General features: G+C 38.0%; 1 protein-coding gene across 5 annotated transcripts in view; it reads left to right on the forward strand.

Annotated features, from left to right (window-relative positions):
• The first annotated feature begins 1,288 nt into the window (after positions 1–1,288).
• The window catches only part of LOC111867231 (phospholipase ABHD3), a 34,365-nt gene continuing 13,359 nt past the window's right edge, over positions 1,289–22,294 (forward strand). The window contains exons 1-5 of one of the 5 annotated variants that reach the window (XM_023856889.2): positions 2,723–2,808; positions 17,895–18,039; positions 18,128–18,415; positions 20,250–20,460; positions 21,563–21,675. In XM_023856889.2, coding sequence (XP_023712657.1) covers positions 18,324–18,415; positions 20,250–20,460; positions 21,563–21,675 — 416 coding nt within the window. In that variant the 5' untranslated portion in view covers positions 2,723–2,808; positions 17,895–18,039; positions 18,128–18,323. Of the gene's footprint in view, positions 1,385–2,387; positions 2,809–17,872; positions 18,040–18,127; positions 18,416–20,249; positions 20,461–21,562; positions 21,676–22,294 lie in introns of those variants that run through there. The other 4 variants (XM_023856886.2, XM_023856887.2, XM_023856888.2 and 1 more) reach the window with 4 other exon arrangements.

The following is a 22,294-nucleotide window of genomic DNA, read 5'->3' on the forward strand; positions in this document are numbered from 1 at the left end:
TTAACTGCATTCCTTTCCTAGAATCTCGTCTAACAGGACCTCACATTGTCTACTTACCCTATAGTGTTCCTGCCTAAACCCAGAGAAGTGCAGTAGCGAAAACATGGCAATGAAAAGGAAAGTTTTAAGCATTGAAGAGAAAGTTAAAGTGATTCGTGAAATAGAAAATGGAAGGAAAAAAGCTGATGTATGCCGCGAATTTGGTTTGGTGAATTCTACAGTACAAACGATATGGAGAATCCATATTAATTCCACGTTAATGTTACGTTAGTCTGTACTTAACTACGTATTTCACTAAAAAATGCAACATTTTAACTCGGTTTTTGGTAGATTTTTACGTGACTAACATAAGGCTACTGTGGAAGTGCCCATTTCGGTTACAACGACATTCGTTTATAACGACACTATTTTTAGGTCCCTTTGATGACGTTATAACCAAGTTCTACTGTATAATATTAATTGCAAGTGTTAAAACTAATTTTTATTTTAGGCATAATATTGTGATACTTTAATTTTGAGTAAGAAAACTGCTAAATAGTATGTAGAAAAACATAAAATAAACTGAATGAAACGTGAAACATACAATGACTTCTATTTTGTTAAAATAAAAACAGCCTGAGGGTCTGAGAGTATTTTCTCTCCTCGGGGGGGGGGCCCTCAGAGGTAAAAAGTTTGAGAACCACTGCAGTACGTAATTTCATTGTTAAGTACCCAGCCGTGTACTATGCAATTCAGAATTAATAATTAAATTCGTGCATTTCTTATTCAATTTTATAATTGGCATCATTATTATTATCATTTAAATACGTCATACACCATTCATATAGTATTTCACATCGCACATTGCACAGCTTTCCGCCTGCTATTCCAGCTAGTTCATATATTGTTTTTTTATTTCTAGTCGGGTGGGACTAAGTCTCTTGTACTGCGGTCACTTCTGGCCTATTGTACCAGATGAGGGTGGTTGTGGAGCAATTGGTGGAATCAAGATTTGCAGGGGAAACATCGGAGTAAACCTACCCCAGCGCCACCTTGTCCACCACAAATCCCACTTGACCAAACCCGGAATCTAAACCGAACCGCCGCGGTGGGAAGCCAGCGACGCCAGCGACTAACCGCTTGAGCTATGGCGCGGCCTAGCTAGTTCTATCACAGTGCGGGACGATATCTAATTACATTGCGGTAAATGGAGGTCCGCACACTGGCGCGGTACTCCGAGGAACGCGATATTATCGCAGTCGGTATATCGCCTCGGTATTTCGGTCTACCGTGCGCACTCGGTAGACCGCTCGGTATCGCAGCGGTAAATAGTCATGGATGCGTCTTTGGAGGAAGAAGTTTTGCTTTTAGCTGTCGCTCTTGATGAAGACGAAGGTGAATCCCGGCAAGTATTTTACTGAACACTAAATCTGCGTAGTTCTTTTCCTCCAAATATACAGTATGTCATATATATGTACAAATATTTACAATTCAATAACGAGTATCTAATTAAGTACGTATAAGTGGTTGCTATGTGTGTTCGTATTTTAGGCGAAAGAGACGAATCGCTTGGGTTCATGATATAAACTTGTCAAGAGAGGAACTGGGGGAGTTTTATACACTGATACCTCAACTCCTGAAGGACGAAAAACGGTTCTATATATATTTCAGGATGAATATTGACAGGTTTGATGAAATCCTGAGAGCCATTAGGCAAGATATCACTAAACAATATACCAATTGGCGGAGGCCTATTCTTGCCATGAAGTGGAGGATTTTTTTAAGACCCATAGAACTGAAAGAAGGAAATATAAAACACACTGTGTCAGCAGCGTGTTTGCTTCATAATTTTCTACGTCTCAAAAACCATGAGGAAAAGTACAGGGAAGAACTGCTACGAGTGGAGCCATTACAAGGAGAAATGTTCCCTATCCAACCTTTACGTCTCCCAAGGGCGGCAAACGTTAGCTACGCCATTAAAGAGCGGTTTGCTGCGTACTTCAACTAGATGACTGCCCCTGGAATTCGTGTTAGTGAATGGAACTGGTGCATAGCCTACACTAAGAATGCCCACAGTTAACTGAATACTTAACCCTATATAAATATATACAAATTTTTCTACTTGCTGTCTCTGTTCATTGTAACAGCCAATTCCTTCCACTTTCTATCCTTAGCACGTGAATCCCTGAACATCGGATGACGATTATCGTACAATAAAGCATTTTCTTTGACGAACTCTATTATTTGTTCCATCTGCCTACCCATGTCGTTTCACGTACGTATAGATAATGATTGAGTGTGAGTCATGGCCAGCTGGTTATCGGGTGTCAAAGATTCCCGAGGTTCCCGAGTGTCGCGGCTGTGTGCGCAGCCCACTCGGTAAACAACCTCTTTCGTCCCCAGTGCTATATCGTCCCGAATCGTATCGCGTCTGTGTGTGGGAGCCTTAAGTTCTTCAAGTCCAGACACGAACGCCAACAATGCACGCTGGGTGGCTCTGCGGGTTCTGAGCGCTTGTGCACTCTAGCCGACCGCTAGCCGACTCTAGCTTCTAGCTGTCCTAGCGGGCGCTAGTGGTTGTTGCATTTCGTACGTTACGTCGGTTGTGTAGTGCGGAGCTGTGTATGTTGCCCATACAGTCAATATTTAGCACGGAGTCTGCTCCTCGCATTTAGTGATTAATGCTAGCAAGTGAGTGGCAGATTTGAAGTCTGTAACATGAATTGGATTATATCGAAAATCGAAATTTTATCGTTGTTATCCAAATGGTATTTTGGTGCAATCCTAGGAACTGGTTTCCTTGTATATTATCTACTTGAAGTAGTGAAGGTTGGTTAATATTTTAATTACCTTGCAGGTTGGCCTGTGTGAGAGTGCAATATGATCATTCATTCATTCATCCATTTATTTCATTTCTGTTAATCCAGGCTGGTACAGCCGCTGGGTATAGAGGAAGTCAAAAAACATGCAGTCATAAAAAGATTTTGTCAAAATTAAATATAAGATTAACAAGCAAATATAAATATTACAAGGTAACAATTTAAAAAAATTATAAATATAGATAATATTTTGAATTAATAAACAGATAAAACAATTCAAATTATCTAACTTCATACATAAAAAGTTATCCACTATATAAAATGAAATGAAATTTTAATACCATATTAGCACATCTATTACCGCACTCAAGTCGTGGAAAGTTCAATCATTTTATAAAAGTATGCTAATTAATAGAGGTACGACCACAAAACTACTTGAGCATAAAATACTACCAGTTTGTAATTAGCAGTCATAGAACAAGAAAAAGATAATAAATGACCATAAAATATAACAACGATTTTATGCTGTCTAGGTGGTTAACTAGTTTTATGCTTAAGAAACTCATCAACAGTATAAAAATAATGCTCATATAAATATTTTTTTAATGCTCTCTTAAAACTTTTGTCACATGCCAATACTTTAATATTATCTGGAAGATGATTATAAATCTTTACACCTGCATAAGCAGGACTTTTATGAAACATTGTCAGATGAGTCGTTTGTTGGAAAAAATTTGAATTATTCCTAGTATTGAAACTATGAATCTCAGAATTTTGTCTGAACCAAGTTTTATTTGCAATCATAAACAGAGCCAAGGAGAATATGTACTGTGAGGCCAGAGGTAATATATTTAATATTTCAAAGAATTTTCTGCAGGAATCCCTAGGTCTTGCCTTCATTAGTATTCTAACCATTCGCTTTTGAAGTTTAAAAATAATTGAGCTATGTGAAGAGGTTCCCCAAAAAATCAATCCGTATGACATAACTGAATGAAAATACGCATGATAAATCATCTTAAGGGAGTTCAATGATACAAAAGGTCTAATTACTCTTGCACCATAACAAGCTTTAGTGAGTTTAACAGCCAAATTTTCAATATGAGACTTCCAAGACATATTATTATGTAATACCAACCCCAAAAACTTTAATTCAGTAGTATAGGGAATAATTTTATTGTTGTATGTGACTTGAGTTTCAAAGTTGTTTGCATGTTTAAGGCTGAATTTCATACAATAAGTTTTATCCACATTTAACGAGAGTAAATTTGCCTTAAACCACTTCGCCACACTATTAAAGACTGATTTCAGGTTACTGTCCGGTACTGTATTGTTTGGATTACTGACGATTATACTAGTATCGTCAGCGAATAAAACTGTTTGGGGATTTGCATTGGCATTCATATATTTAATAAATATGGGTAGGTCATTAATATATAGTAAAAACAGTAAAGGTCCCAGAATGGACCCCTGAGGAACGCCCTGTTTGACCAAACCCCAGGCAGATTCACTTTTATCATTAGGTCCATTTCTAACTTTCACCTTCTGATACCGATATTGGAGATATGATTTTATTAACATATATACATTATCAGTTATACCATAATACTCGAGTTTATATAGAAGCACTTCATGGTTTACACAATCGAAAGCTTTCTCCAAATTAAAAAAAATTCCGCCTACTTTATTTTTATTATTGATGGCTGTTAATATTTTATTTAATAGAGTATATGAAGCAGTCTCGGTGGAAAGGTTAGGACGAAATCCAAATTGTTCACTAGCCAAGATATCATTAGCACAGATATGTGTTAATAATCTTCTAAAGATAATTTTTTCAAACACCTTGGAAAATGATGTCAACGAGGAGATTGGTCTATAATTAGAACAATCTTCTCTATTTCCCTTCTTATATAGAGGGCTAACAATCGAATATTTCATCCGTAAGGGAAATTTACCAGCTGATACTGCCTTATTTAATATACAACATAACGGGGAAGAAATGTATGGGGCACTTATTTTTAGCATCTTCAATGAAATCTCATCGTATCCAGAAGAGTTTTGGAAGGTAAAGAAGAGATAACTTTTTCAATTTCCTTCGTTGTTATGTTATTGAAAATGATTTTAGGAAAAGGGCCCTTAGCAGCCAGGTTCAAATAATATTTGTATTTGTTATTTGAATCAGTAACAGAGGTAAATTGGCTAGAAATTTTTTGAGTAATATTATCAGCAACGTTTAAAAAATAATTATTAAAATTACTTGAGTTGATTTGGACTGTATTGCAGATTTTACCCTTTGAACAATCTTTACCCAGTTCTGCCCTTATAATGTTCCAAGTGGTTTTGGCAACATTATTAGAGTTGGTAATTTTGTCCTCATTGCTAAGTCTTTTTGCCTCATTTATTACCTTAGTTAAAATCTTGCAGTATGATTTATAATACTGCTTTAGATTTTCATTGTCATGAAATTTTGCCAAAAGATATAATTCTCTTTTCCTTCTGCAGGAAGTTTTTATTCCAGTGGTTAACCATTGTTTGGAGGAAAAATGTTCGTAAATTTTCTTTTTGGGAAAGAAGCATTAAATATCTGCAAATATACATCTACAAAATTATTAAACACACTATCTATATTATTGTCCACAGCATTAAATACGGTTTCCCAAGTCTCAAAACTTAAACTTAGTTTGAAATCATCTAGTGAACAGTTGTTAAATGTCCGGATAATTTTGAAATTAAGGTTTGTCCTTTCCCTACTGATCTCTTTTTGATGTACAAACAAAAGTTGCCCATCATGATCAGACAGACCATTAAATACTGGAGAGATCAAATAGTTTTCAAACTTAGTTATATCTATAAAGATATTATCAATCAATGTTTGAGTAGTGGTGCAAGACCTGGTTGGAAAGTAAACCACGCTACTTAAGGTAAAAGACTGCAGTATGTAGTTTAATTGTTGCTTCATTTTATTATCTTCTAGATAATTTATATTAAAGTCACCACAGACTATCATTAATAAATTCGGTTTATAAATTTTGTTGATGACAGCTTCTAACTGGGTAATGAATAATGAAAAATTACTAGATGGGGACCTATAAAAGGCTAGAATACAGAATGTACTAGATAAAAATTTACATTTAACAGCGCACACCTCCATGGCTTTGTCTATACATAGTTCATTAATGCTGACAGGTTCGTAATCCAGAGAGTTGTGTAAATATATACATACACCTCCCTTAATAAAAGACTTTCTACAATAACTAGTTCCTAAGTTGTAATTGGCTATGGTCACATTTTCAATTTGTGAATAATTTAGATGATGTTCTGTGAAACAAAGCACTTGCGGAAGTTCAGGATATAGATGGGCATAAATTTCACTAGTCTTATTTGCAAGGCCACAAATGTTTTGGTGATAAATTGAGAAGCCATTTTTCTTTAAGATTTCAGTATGGTTGTTACACTGGTTTTCTTCTACCATAAAAAATCATCATATCTATCTAGTGGAAATTTTCTTTGCCTATTTGATTTACGTTGTGGCTCGGGAGTTTGCGGTTTACTTATTTCTAACATAACATTATCAACAGTACAATCTTTTATGCCAAAAAAATTATTAATCTCATTATCATGGTCATTATTGATTGCCTTCCAAGGCAAATAGATTGGTTTTGCATCTCTGTAAAAGATTTTAGTACAAATTAAGGCAATATTCCTAACCAGTACGTTCTTCCCCATTTTATTAAGATGGAGTCTGTGCCTTGTAAAGAGAGCTCTGTTTAAATCATGGTGTAATAAAGTAACATGCCTAAAACCTTTGGTACATTTCACTAATTTCCTATTAAAAACTTTTATCTCCTCATTCACGCATGACCAATTTTCCAGGTCGTACCTATGTGGAATATTCAACAGAACAATATTTGTATGAGAATTAGTTTTGATAAAATTCAATATATTTCTTAATGCTTCTCTGGAATCATTTTTTCCTATTTCTTTAGTTCCACCTGAAAAAACTATTACATCATTAAGTGTCAAGGATTCAACCATAGACTCTGCCGTGGTAGATAAGTTACTTATGTCAGCTCCTGGCTTGACAAATCCTATTACTCTGGACGTTTTAGTTAAGTTGTCTTTGATCTTATCTACACAGTCTCTAATATGGCTATCACCAATGAATAAAATTAAATGTTTAGTCTTATCAACTAAAAGATTCTGCTCTAGACTTGCGTTTTTGTTTGAAATTTGCATGTCAGTATCACTGTCACCACTTTTAACTGCAGACCACTCGTTTTCTGAAAACTTTGAATAAGTATTACAAGGGACAACCCATTCACTATCACAGGTATATTAAATTCTGGCAGCAGGTTTTCTGCTTTCTTGTATCTACTAGTCCTTGATGAAATAGGTTCCTTTGCAGTTAAATCTTTGTTCGTTGCATTAGATTTGTGACTTCTCGTCTTACTCTTCTCGATTTGCGTAGGCTGATCCTTTTCTAGGTTATGTAAGACTCCAAAACTATTTGTAGTTCTTATCGTTGTTTCTGTAATTTTACTGGAGCTAACAGAATCCATCTCTTGTGAATGCACAGGTATGTGTGCCCAATTTTCAGCACTTAGCGATAGTTGGAAAACTTCTTCATGGCTACGTGCATTTGTGACTAATCTATCCATTAATACATCAGTTTTTTGGTCTTCCCTCAGGATTGCAATAACTTTCATTGCTGATTTTAATTCAGAAATAACTTTCGTTAACTCAATTTTATATTTAATGCAACCTTCGCATTTAAAATCAAATTCCTCTTTAGTCAAATCCACAAAATCCTCTGCAGAATTATTACTAGCTGTTGTTGTGTCCGCCATGATTGTCTGTCTGTCTGATCATGCAATATTGCCTCATTTTTGTGGTGCTTGCAAATAGAAATTGATAGGTTACCATAACACAGATTAATGTTTTCCATATTTTACTCGCAACATGTTTCGGCGCAGATAGTCGTTGTTAGACGATTGATGAAGAATGTACAAATGATCATGGAATTCTGTAAAACTACGGCGCTAGTATAAATTAAAAATAATTGTTCGGTTGGATCAGACTTAATACCATCATCATCATCATCAGCAGCAGCAGCAGCAGTAATCTGTCAGATGACAGGTCCACAGTCTCTTCCAAAACAATTCCTCCACTTAATGCGATCTAGAGCTTTCTCCTTCAAATGACAGTATCCTCTTCTGTCCCCAAGGTCATCCAGCATCTTCTTACGTCTTCTTCCTTGTCTTCTTGTCACTTCTATCCGCCCCTCTATCTTTCCTTCAGTAACTTCTTTTAGAAGGCAGTTTCTGCGTAAAACATGACCAATCCAATTAGCCTTCCGTTTTCTTATTTCATGTAGGATATTCCTCTGCTCACTGACTCTAATTAACACTTCTTCATTTCTCACATAATCGGTCCAACTGATCTTCTCCATTCTTCTCCAACACCACATTTCGAAACTTTCCAGATGTTTCTGATCTACTGCCCTAAGTGTCCATGTTTCAGCCCCATACAGAGCTATGCTCCAAATGTAGCATTTCACTAGTTTCTTCCTCAAATTTAAGTCCAATTTGCTGGTAAAAAGATTCTTCTTCTTGCTAAATGCAGCTTTTGCCATGGCAATCCTGGATTTAATTTCACAAGTACACCTTCCATCATCTGTTAACAAGCTACCCAAATATTTAAAACATTTCACATTCTCCACTTGTTTTTGGTCTATCTTTATTGTGACTGGGGTTGGTTGTCTCGAAATTTTCATTACTTTTGTTTTCTCCACATTCATTTCCATGCCATAGCACCTTCCAATTTCAATTAGTCTATCAATCATGCCCTGTAGCACAGTTTCTTCCTTAGCCATTAACACAAGGTCATCTGCATATTTCACAGTTTGAATAATTTGCCCTCCTACTTTGAAGTCACCGAGCCCATCCAGAGCTTCCTTGGTAAGGCATTCGCTGTACAAGTTGAACAGAATTGGTGATAAACAGCATCCTTGTCGAACTCCTCTTCCAATCTGCACACTTCCTGTCTCCCCCCTGTCCAGTCGTACTCTAACTTTCTGATCCATGTACAATTTGCTAATCAATCTTCTTTCATGCCAATCGATACCTGTTTCTTTCAGGATCTGCATTAATTTGGTCCAGTTTACCCGGTCAAATGCCTTCTGCCAGTCTATGAAGCAAACACACAGTTCTTCATCTATCTCCAAAGTTCGTTCCGCTATAATTCTCATCATCCCAATTGCATCCCTGGTTCCTTTTCCTCTTCTAAATCCAAACTGATCTTCTCCAAGTACATCCTCTATTTTCCTTTCAATTCTTCTTTTAAGTATCTTTGCTATTATCTTTGCTGTATGTGCAATAAGACTTATTGTGCGATGGTCGCTGCATTTTGTAGCTTTTGTCTTTTTCTTTAAGGCAATCATTGTAACTTCTGTAAAGTCCTTGGGCCACTCTCCACTTTCATATATGGTGTTCATTAGTTTTGTCAGTGTTTTCAAACCACCTTCTCCCAGTAACTTGAGCACATCTCCAGGTACATCATCATCTCCTGTAGCCTTTCCCTTCCTCATTTCCTTGATAGCTTTTTCCACCTCACTTTGTAAAATATATGGTCCTTTCTCGTCTGTATCTACTTCTTCTTCCGGTTCAACTTCTAAGGTTTCTGGCCGATTAGGTCGATCATATAGTTCTGAAATATAATTTTCCCAAATTTTCAGCACTTGCCTCTGATCTACTATTCTATTCCCCTGGGAGTCTTCGATGCCAACATTTTGAATCCCATGATTCTCTTTCCATCCTAGTTCTTTTGTCTTCATGTACATCAAATCATAACGGCCTGTTCTTTGAAATTCCATAATCTCATTACATATCTTCTCAAGATATTCCTTTTTGGCCCTGTCCGTGGCTCTTTTCAATTCATTCCTCAGTCTCCTGTATTTCCTCCTGCCTTCTTCATTGTTGACATTCTTCCATTTCCTTCGCTCCTCCATTTTACTCATCATCTCCTGTGTAACCCATGGTTTTCTTGCTATCTTCTCAACTTTACCTACCAAATCACTGATAGTATCTAACATGCATTCTTTTATATCGTTCCACTGCGCTTCAGCATTTCCGCTTTCACCTTCAGTTGCCCCGAGTTTCTCTTCTAGGGTCTCCTGCACACTTTGTCTTTGAGCATATAACTTCTCCAAAGCCCATCTAGGTCTGTGCTTTTGAAATCTTATAATTTTCTTCAACCTGGTTCGGAACTTGGCAACCAGTAAGTTGTGGTCAGAGTCAATATCTGCCCCAGGCAGCGTCTTCACATCCTTCACACTTTTTCTGAATCGATGTTTCACAAGGATGTAGTCCAGCTGATGTCTCCTCCAATCCCCAGGTGCCTTCCATGTGTAAATTCTTCTCTTTGGTTTCATGAACCAAGTGTTGGTGACAATCAGTCCATTTCGTTCACAAAAGTCAATAAGCATTTGACCCCTGTGGTTCGGTCTTCCTAGTCCATGTGATCCAACAATATTCTGATATGGTTCATCTCCCACAATGCTATTCCAGTCTCCCAATATGATGCTGTTTGTGTCAGCTCTTCCATCTTCCTGAAGAATTTCTTCAATTGTGTCATACACTTCTTCCACTTCATCTTCATACTCTGATGTTGGCATGTACACTTGCATAATCAGTATATCTACCGGTTCCGCCTTTAACTTCAGAGCAATAATTCTGTCATTACAAGCAATCTTCTTAACAACACTGCTCACTACACTTTTATGCACCACTATTGCCACACCTCTTTCAGCCCGTTCACCTCCGGAATAATACACTATATAATCACCACTTCTTATTTCACCTTGTCCTTTCCACCGCACTTAGAAGACACCTCATTCTTCTGCATTTCCGTTTTCAAATTCTCCAATTTGCCTGCTTGATTCAGGGTCAAATACCTTGCCAATACCATATACTCATTAAATTTTAAAAATTAAAAAGTAGGTGACATGTAAAGATTTTCTGCTAAAACTCCAGAAACCAAAATGTGTACTGGAAAATCATGTGAACAAAAACGTAAGTAACTGGTCACTGTATCCTAAATGTCTGTCACCCACTCATGGACATGAGCCCTTATTGATAAGCCGCCAATTTTGCAGCTACTCAAGAACTTCCCAGCATTTTATGGAACCTGAAGGTTCATTACTGTGTTCACAAGAGCCCTCCACTGGTCCATATCCAGAGTCAAATCAATCCAATCTATACCATCCCATACTTTCTCTCTAAGATCCATTTTAATATTGTCCATCCGTCTATGTCTTGGTCTCATTCCTTCTGTTTTTCCCACCGATATCCTATAAGCATTCCTCTGTTTCCCCATTCATGCTATATGTCCCGCCCATCTCATCCTCTGATCGTTATAATTATACTTGGAGAAGAGAACAAGTTATGAAGCTCCTCATGCAGTTTTCTCCAACCTCCTGCCACTTCATCTTTCTTCAGTCCAAATATTCTCAACACCCTGACCTCAAACACTCCCAGTCTATTTTTCTCCCATAATGTTAGGGCACTAGTGAAATGCTACATTTGGAGCATGGCTTTGTCTGGGGCTGAAACTTGGACACTTAGGGCAGTAGATCAGAAACACCTGGAAAGCTTCGAAATGTGATGTTGGAGAAGGATGTAGAAGATCAGTTGAACCAATTATGTGAGAAATGAACAAGTGTTATTTATAGTCAGTGAGCAGAGGAATATCCTACAAAAAATAAGAAAATGGAAGGCTAATTGGATTGGTCATATCTTACGCAGTAACTGCCTTCTAAAAGAAGTTATTGAAGGAAAGATCAAGGGTCGGATAGAAGTGACCAGAAGACGAGGAAGAAGACGTAAGAAGATGCTGGATGACCTTGGGGACAGAAGAGGATATTCTTATTTGAAGGAGAAAGCTCTAGATCGCATTAAGGGCCCAAGTTTCACATCCATACAGAACCACAGGGAAAATTATAGTTTTGTATTTTCTGATTTTTATGTTTTTAGACAGCAGAAGAGAAGACAAGGTTCTGGACTGAATGGTAGGAAGTATTGCCCAAATTCAATCTCTCTTAATTTCCTCATCATCATAACTTACATTCTTGGCTTACATAGGAAAGTCAGCTTTTGAGATCACTGTGTCTGTGTCTTTTTCTTTCAGCTTTTGATCACTTTGTTGATCTTGAAAATATTTGGTATTCATGTTTGTGATCCATGTTTGATATGAATGTGTGCCTTGTATGTAGTCTCTTAATTTGCTACAATCAGTAATAGCAGTATGGCAGATATGCAGACTGAGGGGTGGGAACTACAATAGTATCGCTTAATGAAGGGTCCTCAAATTTTGTATTGTGATAGATATTTGACAAATGCAACTTCTGATGCATTTCTAAAGAATGGAAAATAACATGGCAGCTATACAGAAATGTTCATGTGGCTTTCAGTTGACAGCAATACGTAAAGAATCATTGTAGTTAGTAATATGAACTGGCCATGCCATATCTCAAACAGTTAGTCACTGGCTTCCCACCGCAGCGGCCCGGGTCTGGTCAAGTTGGATTTTTGGTGGACAAAGTGGCGATGGGGCAGGTTTTCTCCGAGTACTTCGGTTTCCCCTGCCAATCTTCATTCCACCAATTTCTCCACAATCACCCTCACCTATCATCTGAGGCTGGTACAATAGGCCAGAAGTGGTCGCAGTACAAGGGACTTAGTCCCACCCCACTAGCAATAAAAGAAATGGTAATATGAAGTTACATTATAATCATATGTACATAAAGTTGCCCATGTGCTCAACTAATTAAGCACTATGCCATGGAGGTGTATGGGGGAGTGGATGTGTAAACCCATATTTTCTTGACCTCAGGACTAGTTGGAGGTGAGTGGTCAGCTTCACGCCCTGGCCGCTTTACCCCTGGGGAAAGAGCCCCCACTACATATTGGATAGGAGTGAGTGGGTGACGAAGTGAAAATTTCTTTCCCCCACCGGGACTCTTAACTCTCACCCTTTGGTCGTCCAGCCTATAGTCAGTCACTGTATCGACTGTGCTATCCCAGCTCTGTAATCATATTATATTCATATTATTTTTAATATTCATACATCAACAGCTTTCCATAGTGCCTTAGGGCATGGGGGTTATGTGGTAGATAAAGTAAAGATATCCCTGTAACAGGCTGTCGAGATCAGTATGGTTGTAACATGTTGGAGCTCCCACATTTTGTAGACATTCGGCTCACAGATGGCGATAAGGCTGTTAGCCTTACGCACTGGCCATCCTTACCTCCAGGAAGATGCCTTGAATCTCATTGAAATTCCAGCAGAATTTTAAAGAAAGCAATTCTCTTTTGTTCTAGTACCCGCATTCAAATATGCATGTTTGAAACCTTTTCTGTTCCACAAAATGTTGCACTATTGAAAGCTAAGGCGATGAGTTACAACCGTGGTGATAATATGAATGTTTGAGGTTATTTACAACAAATTTATTGTACAGAGAATTTGAAGAGAGTTGCCATCTGAGATGTGACACCATACAGTCTTCAAAAATTTTAATGAACTTGCTTCAGCCTACACAGTGTCACATCCCAGGGGACAGCATTCTTCATAGTTACCATCATGAGAATCTCGGATGTCACATGCAGAATGTGTATTTAAGCAGTTTATTCTTCCTACAAAGGTGACGGTGATGATCTGTGTGACATTTACTTACATACTTAAGGAACTGAGCCCTTCTTGAGGAGATGCGAAATCTGCAGCTACTCAAGAATTTCCCAGCATTTTAAGGAACCTGAAGATTCATTACCATGCTCGCAAGAGCCCTCCACTGGTCCCTATCCTGAGCTAGAGCAATCCAATCCATACCATCCCATCCTGTCTCTCCAAGATCCATTTTAGTATTGTCCACCCACCTATGCCTTGGTCTTCCCAGTGGTGTCTTTCCTTCTGGCTTTCCCACCAATATCCTATATGCATGCCTCTTCTCCCCCTTTCTTGCTACATGCCCAGCCCACCTCATCCTCCTTGACTTGATCTTTCTAATTATACTTGGAGAAGCGTACAGATTATGAAGCTCCTGATCTGTGTAGCATATTTACAGAATTATAAGCTAAAAGAAAGTGCTAACTCCAGTAGGGTTTCTGAGACCAGTTCCTTACAAGCTTAATACATTCGCCCTCAGCAAAACTGCATTTTAACGAGCTGTTGCCAGGACATAAATGGTAGAAGGGAGAGTCACAAATGGAAGTAAAACAGTTGTAATGGACATAGTAGGTTTTTTATGTGTATCACTAGGTAGCAGACACACACGTCCATGTTCAGAGACTGGTTTCAGTAGTGAAAATAACAACCGTACTTGAGGCGTATACTACCGAATAGCAGCATTCTTTTGTGCATTTTTGTGTAGGCAAAAGGACTCAGTGCAAAGGATATTCATAAAGAAATGTTACCTATTTATGGTGGGAAGTATTTGTTGTGTAAAGCAGTTCATGACTGGGTTGAGAAATTCTTTCAAGGATGTTCAAAAGTTGGAAATGATGCCCAATCAGATTGCTACAGAAGCAACTGTGCAGCAGGTGGAACAGTTGATTTGAGCTGACAGGAAGATAATGATAGTGTAGGAACTGCATTAGGATGTTCCCATGGTTTAGCATACAGCATAATGCATGATCGTTTAAAGTTCTGGAATTTATGCGCATGGTGGGTGCACAGAGAACTGTAGGATCAAGAAATAATTAGCTGAATGGATTTGTCCTTCCAACATCTCTTACATCATGTAGATGAAGGAGAAGATATGCTTAACAAGATTGTTACTGGGGATGAATCATGGGTAACATGACTGCTAACCCGAATCACAATGTGCTTCAGTGCAATGGAAGCATCCCAGTTAACCTTCAGTCTGAAGGTTTATGCCATCAGCTGGCAAGATTACGCTTACCATGTTTTGGGATTATCAGGGAGATTTTTTAGTACATTTTAAGAAACTTGGGAAAAATGTGAATTCTGCATCATGCTGTGAAGTTAGTTTCAGGATGGAATTTGCAGATGACATCCAGGCCAGCAGGCAAGAGGAGTACTGCCTGAACATGACAATGCAAGACCCCATACAGCTGGAGCAACCCAGGAGAGAATTCAAGGAGTACAGTGGGAACTTCTTGAACATCCACCTTGCAACCCTGACTTTGCCCCTAATGACTACCATCTGTTTGGTCCACTAAAGAAATATTTTAGTGACAAATGTTTCGGTGATGACAAAAAGGCTGAAATGGAGGTGCGGAAGTGAATAAGACAACAGTTAGAAAATGTCTGTGCTGTGAATTTTGAAACACTGATAAAGTGATGGGTCAAGTGTATCGATGTTGGTGGAGGATATGTTGAGAAATAAATGTTTTTTTCCAGGTTTCAGTATCAAATGGTTTATGTTTTATACCCATTTGTGACCTGTTTACTGACGCTCCCTCATATAATATTGACACAAGATTTGTAGGACTGAAATATAAAATAAACTAAATAATAACACACACATACATACCAACCTTCAGCTGTATGATACTGATAAAACCACCAGTCTTTGTGAAAATCTGTACCATAGAAAATAGACTTCATAAATTCTGCTGAGTACTCCTTGTATGTAAGAGCGGTATAGAAACTGGTATATGGACTGGATGTCCAAGGGTTTGGAGTTCCAGCCCCAGTAGAGTCAAGAATTTTCACTTCTCCATGTCATTCAGACTGGTTCTAGGGCCCACAGAGTCTCCTGTCCAATGGGTACTGGGATCTTTCCCTGGATGTAAAGCAGCAAGGACGTGAAGCTGACTGCTTACTGCAACTAGTGCTGAGGTCAAGAAATCATGGTCTTAAATATCTACTCCCCCCCTACATCTTCATGGCATAATACTTAATTAGTTAAGCACAGGGACATATTTACGTTTTACGTGTACTCCTTGTATGTAATATATTGTATGACTTGTGATAAATAATTTTAAGGAAGACTGGAGGCTAAAAACTTTATTGAAAATTTTACATCTGGTGTACCAACTGCCCACAAAACTGCTATCATTATTGTGTGTGAGGAATTTCTTGAGTTCATGTATTCTTGAATTGCATTTCTGCTACAGTACATAACACAAGATGAACAAACAGTTCTCTTATTCATCATAAAGGTTAACTGTAGTCTGACCTTAATTTTTAAGGACTTTAATATGTTGTGGGAGGACCTTATGAACTTCAAGTTACATTTGAGATAGCTGTAGACTGATAAGACTGGGAGATGAGGATGACAGAAATAACTAATTTCATACATGCTATGTCAAATTAGTGCGGTATTAATAAAACTTATTTGAATAAGAGGCTAACAGTTTACGTTCACATAGAAACTAATGTATAATTCAGTTATATGCACTGTATATTTCCACATATTAAAATGAAAAGAGGCATACTCTTAGATAATACTGTGCCTTACATCAAAGTAAGGCCACGTCATAGCACAAACGGTGGGTCGCTGGCTTCTCACCGTGCTAGCCCGGTTTGAAACCCGGGTCTGGTGGACAGAGTGTCGCTGGGGTGGGTTTTCTCTGAGCACTTCTGTTTCCCCTGCCGGTCTTCATTCCACCAAATTCCCCATCATCATAATCACCCTGGGGCAGGTACAATAGGCCAATCAGTGGCCACCATGCCGAGGGGACCCAAATGGACTCCCCTCTCCCCCTATGCGAAATACTTCGATGTACGTTAGTACTACTTAACATACTGCTTACCAGATTCAAATGTTTTATTGTAATTACTTGTATTATTGTTGTTGTTGGTATAATTGAATGTAGCAACTCCTATTATGTACATAAACCACGGTGGAACGGAGGGTATGGTTATATACCATTTTGAAACTTGGCTGATATACTTGTCCAGAATCCCTCACACATCCTCTCCCTGGGATTGACTTGTGTCCTTACTTTCTGACGTTATTCTAAAAAGTGTCCACCAGTAAATGTGGCACCAAGCAGGCTGGTTTGGCAGTGATGCTCTGGACTTGTATTCTGGATGTGATTGGTTCAAATCTCAGCCAGTCACTGACTATCCTGATAGATTTTCTGAGTCCTACCAGGCAGACATTGTGGTAGCACTACTTTGCAGATGCTTTTTAATTCATAATTTGTGAATCATCCTGCTATTCGATGCTGTGTAATTGAGATCATGAAAGCACTGTAGAATAAACCACAAACGAAAATAGACATGGCATTCAGTGTGATCTTAAGCCAGTGTGTATTAAAAGTAAACCTTACTCATGGACACAGTGAGAGGTCATTGAGATAGCTCATGAGTCTGACTTGAACTTTTCCAAGTGCCTCTGTGGTCTAGTGGTCAGAGTTTCTGGCTACAGATCCTGAGGTCTCGGGTTCGATTCCCGGCGCTACCAGATTTCCTGAGAAGTGGTGGGTCTGGAACGGGGTCCACTCAGCCTTGTGAGGGTAATTGAGGAGCTATTTCAAGGAGATAGTGGCTTCGGTCTAGAAAACCAGGATTAACTGCTGTGGGGATTTATTGCTCTCACCACATGACACCCTCTATCCTCTAAAGCTGGTAGTAACTTTGCAAACAAGCGGCGGTCACTCGGTCAATGTGGTTCACTTGCAAACTCAAGCCACAGAGTTCTTTTTTAAAGATAATGACATGTGCCCTTTGAAGAAGGTATCAGTGGTTGGGCTGTAGTAAATTAAATGAAATCCACTGAAGAGTATCAATGAAGGAAGAAATGGAACTTTGGGAGAGGTTTTGAAGATCAAGTATGAAGATGCTCTGAAGTAGATTGCTCTTCTTGGTACCTGCTTCATTCTGGTTTCTTGTTTGGCTAATTCTTCAACCCTGAGATGGAGAAGACAGGTCCCTTCGAAACATTAGTTGGCTATACAGCATATCCAAGAAGGCACAACTCTTCATAACCACTGAGAGAACCTTAAATCTTATATATATCTTGTGCAAACTTTGCATGGCATTTATTTAACTTGCATAGATATATTCAAAAATTAAAACACATTTATTTAGGAGAATGTTATTTCATTTATCAGCAACCAGTTCTTGTCTGCTCAGATGGAAAGTTCAAGAACTTCTTGGCATTACATGTTCCAATTCTGCAAGAGAAGTACTGGCCAACATTGTGGTGCTTTGAATCAAGATTGCAGACTGCTCTTGCATCCCTGCTTCGATCAATTTATCCTAATGTGAAATACAGTCGGTGAGTTTTATGCCTGTTTTCTTTATTCTACAAAAAATATTTTATGTTTTTAGCTTCAAATATTCTAAATAATAAATCATTGTTATAGGCCCCATCAAAGAGAGTGCAGATATCCCTGTAACAGCCATCACATGTGTCCATCACCTACATGAAATGAAAATATTGAAGCATAACAAGAGAGCATTATTCCATCAGTACATGAAATAGTCCTAAACGTCCTGCACAGTTAGTTCACTCTTACTTTGCTGTGTCACACATCTACCTAATCTAGACATGGGTAAAAGATGATGAAGGAGAAAAATACTCAACCACCATCAAACCTAGAGGAGAGAGCATTTTCATTTCAGGTTATAAACAGGTGCAACTGTTGTCAAAGGTAACACTTTGGGTCAGTTAGACTGGGAATATACATGATTATTTCTGCAAACTTCCTGCATGTGGCTTAGATTTAATGAAAGACTGTAATTAAAAATGGAAAGGCTAAAAAGAGAAAAGGCTTGTACATATTTGTAATACTCTTTGCTTAATATAATGTGCTGAATAGTTTGTTACATATATTTTTTTGTGATTTATTACTTATGAGGCATAACAGTTAAAGGAAATAGAATTAAAATGAGAAATAAGGTACAAAGTTGGTAACATGCAATCTTGTACATATATATTTTATAACTGGTTTAATGATTGCTCATTGTGATTTGTCTTGGATAATATGTGTAATTGTTATGGATCAAGTATAATTAATTTTTATTTATATAATTGATGGGATTTGTCCTGTTGTCTTTGACTACAGTCAACTCTCGATTATCCGGGATAATGGTGGGGATGGAAATCATGATTAATGGAAAACCCGGTTAAGACAAATTTTATTAAAAGTAGTACTGTAATACTGTACCTTCATAATAGTATAGGCCTACCTGTATTTAAATTAATTCAACCTCATTTTTATGTCATCACATGGCCTATTTAATACTTTTTTTACATACACTGAAATATGAATTAGTTATTTCAATCACAGTCTTCAACAACATCCAACATTTTTTACGAATATTCACACTTAACACTTAAAAAAATTTGATATTGTTGTTTACTTTTTCATGGCATTTTCCTTTTTCTGTTGAATACTTAACACGCTTCCTTTTACACCCTGACATTTTGCTAACGCACTTGAAGATCGATACAAAGATACTAACTGGGGCGATGTATCTGTCCTTGAAACTTTCCACAAATCCTTGCATTCTTTCACCCCTACCCTAGAACATTGTGTTAGCAAAATGGGACCAAAAAATGCAGAGCTCGGTTCACACTTGTGCGAAAATAGTGTTACAACTTGCCATGTGAAACAAAAGTGAATGAATATTAAACAACATATAAGCCTCAAAAAAGCCTCAGTAGCCCCAGTTAAGCCGCAAACTGGTTAATCCGCCCCCGGATAATCGAGAGTTGACTGTATTTCTATATCCATTGGTCTGCCATGTAAGAATCCATGGAATGTAAATAAATGAAAGAAAAGAAACATGATAGAAGGCAGGACAAAATGATGAGACTCTTGTGGTGGTAATGATGAACATTCTTCATGTCGCATTACTATTGTTTGGATTACAGGCTTTGGGCAGTGGACTCTGCATCCACACTTATTGGGATCACTTTGCTTAGTGTCAGTCGATGGAAAGGCATGTATAGAACTGAGCATGGCAGCATAGTAACTGTAGTAACAGTAGTATTGTTATTAATACAAGTTTGTGGTCTGAGAAGTGCTGTCTCTCTCATTCAGTAACTGAACCAGTATCTGTCAGAGGAATGAGGTGCATCTATATCAAAATAGTCAGCTATATCTAATACTGGATATTTGATGGAAAAAGTGTGTAAATGCAAACGTGACACTGCCACTTGAAAGGAAACCTGTTTAAGCTGGGAGTAGTAAATAGTCCATCCTGCACAAGATGCTATGATGAGGGTGAAACAGCTTCACTCATCCTGCGTGACCATGGGGTTTTAGCTGAATTTAGATCCTACCACTTGGTCCTCCATTAATGCAGGCAAGTGACACTCAGCCACACTCAGAGTGCAGGGCTACTAGAGATCTGAGCTTAGGGAAGGGAATGCACAGTAGGCTATAGATGGTCACAGCACAGAGATCATTTAATGCGTTCCTCTTTAATCTATTAATTTAAATGTAAGTATATTATTTTTATTTGACTTTTTGTCTGCAGGGAGATCCTAGAACTGAATGATGGTGGACAGGTGGCACTGGATTGGTTGGAAGACGGCTGTCCTGCCAATGCACCAATTGTCATTATTCTTCCTGGTCTAACTGGGGACAGTCAGTCACAGTATGTTAGGTGCCTTTCATTATCAGCAAATCGCATGAAGCTTCGAACTGTTGTCTTCAACTACAGAGGACTTGGTGGGATGTCCTTGAAGGTGATTCTTGGAACAGTGTTTTATGAACAGAATGAAAATTGTCAAATATCCACTGTGGATAATTTGCTCAGTGGATGTCCTTTTTAAATTGTGTAAGTGCTTAAATCACTGAATCCTTCATTTTTGTGTTGTGCCACCACCTTCCTGTGTTCTGCATCTCATAATATGTTCAACCCTATAACATGCAGTAAAGATCTTCCATTATTTTCCTCTTCAACAATTCTCCAACCTGTATATCCTATTGGTAGTTTATGTAATGACATCAGTAACTGAAGCTATATAGTGTAGAATGATTTGATGACAGTGATCTGTGAACTAGAAAAGATGGGGAAGGAAGTCATTGCAGCCTAATTAGAGCTAGTATCACAGTATTAACCTGGGGAAATGAGGAAAACCATGAAAAATCTCAGTTACAGTTGTCAATGTCCTGCCCAAGATTTGGCCGAGGCACTTCCCAAATAAAAGGCAAAAGCATTATCATGTGAGCCAATTTCTCCAGTGTCTCCTTCCTCCAAAACCCCTTTCATGAGCTGGTATAGTTAGTAGTCAATAGAGCGATTGTGGATTGGCTGAGCAGGGTTCACTTCCTGGCCAATACAAGGATTTTTCTTTTTATGGTATCCAGATCAGCTCTGACACACAGTGGGCTCTTCTTAGCTCTCCGTAGGTGTAAGGTAGCTGGAATAACCTGTAGGTGGTTGTTTTCAGAGTTGCACAGTCAGTATTACAAGCGTATGGATATGTTACGAAGAAGGTTTTTATGATAATGTATTCAGTTTTTAGAGGTCCTGCTGAATATTTTTTTCAGTGATGAGAAAAGTGTCTCATAATATTGTAGCTCTGTCTGTGATTCAAATAAAACTATTGGATGCAAGGAGTGCAGTTACTTTTAAAGTCATGAAATGTTACATGCTCTGGAAAGAGATATTTAAGATTTTTATCTGGAATGAATGATAATGAACATTTTGTGGATGTAAGTAATTAGAAAATTACAAATAAATTAAGTCGGAGGACTACTTTAAGTCATAAAATATTCATTTGTCTACAGATTGTGATAGAATTAATTATATATATTTGCCATATCTGTGGGTTTTTATTACAGACGCCTCGAACATACAATGCAGCAAACTTTGAAGATTTATCTGAAGTTGTGAGACACGTGAAATCTTTACATCCAGGAATACCTGTAGCAGCTACTGGTATTTCAATGGGAGGGTATGTTATAATCTTATTTAAAATTGTATCATTCGTACTTTGAATAAATCCTGCTCTTCCTTTTTTACTGAACAGTTTGGTATAACATTAACAATCCAGGAGCTTCTTACTTTGAATCTTAGCCAAGTCATGACGTATCCTGGCTCAGGTTTTCTGATTTTCGTAAGTCTCTCAGAGGAAGTTTTGTGTTTGTCTCTTCCGAATCCTTATTTATAATTCACAATTACCTGACCAATATTATATTTGAGCATCCTGTTACACTCGCACAATATATATAAGATAAACACCGTCTTAAGTGTAACAATTTTATTGTAGTTCTTTCTTCTTTCCCCTCACTCCACACTACATGTTTCGGCCATCATCAGGTGTGTATTCTTACGTAGCTGTTACACTGCCTGTTAAAATTTAAAATTAAATTTTAACAGGCAGTGTAAGAGCTATGTAAGAATACACACCTGATGATGGCCATTTAGGGCCGAAACATGTAGTTTTGAAGTCTCCGAGCCCATCCAGAGCTTCCTTGGTAAGGCATTCGCTGTAAAAGTTGAACAGAATTGGTGATAAACAGCATCCTTGTCGAACTCCTCTTCCAATCTGCACACTTCTTGTCTCCCCTCTG

Source organism: Cryptotermes secundus, unplaced genomic scaffold (genome assembly GCF_002891405.2).
Source record: "Cryptotermes secundus unplaced genomic scaffold, Csec_1.0 scaffold945, whole genome shotgun sequence".
NCBI classification, from domain to species: domain Eukaryota; kingdom Metazoa; phylum Arthropoda; class Insecta; order Blattodea; family Kalotermitidae; genus Cryptotermes; species Cryptotermes secundus.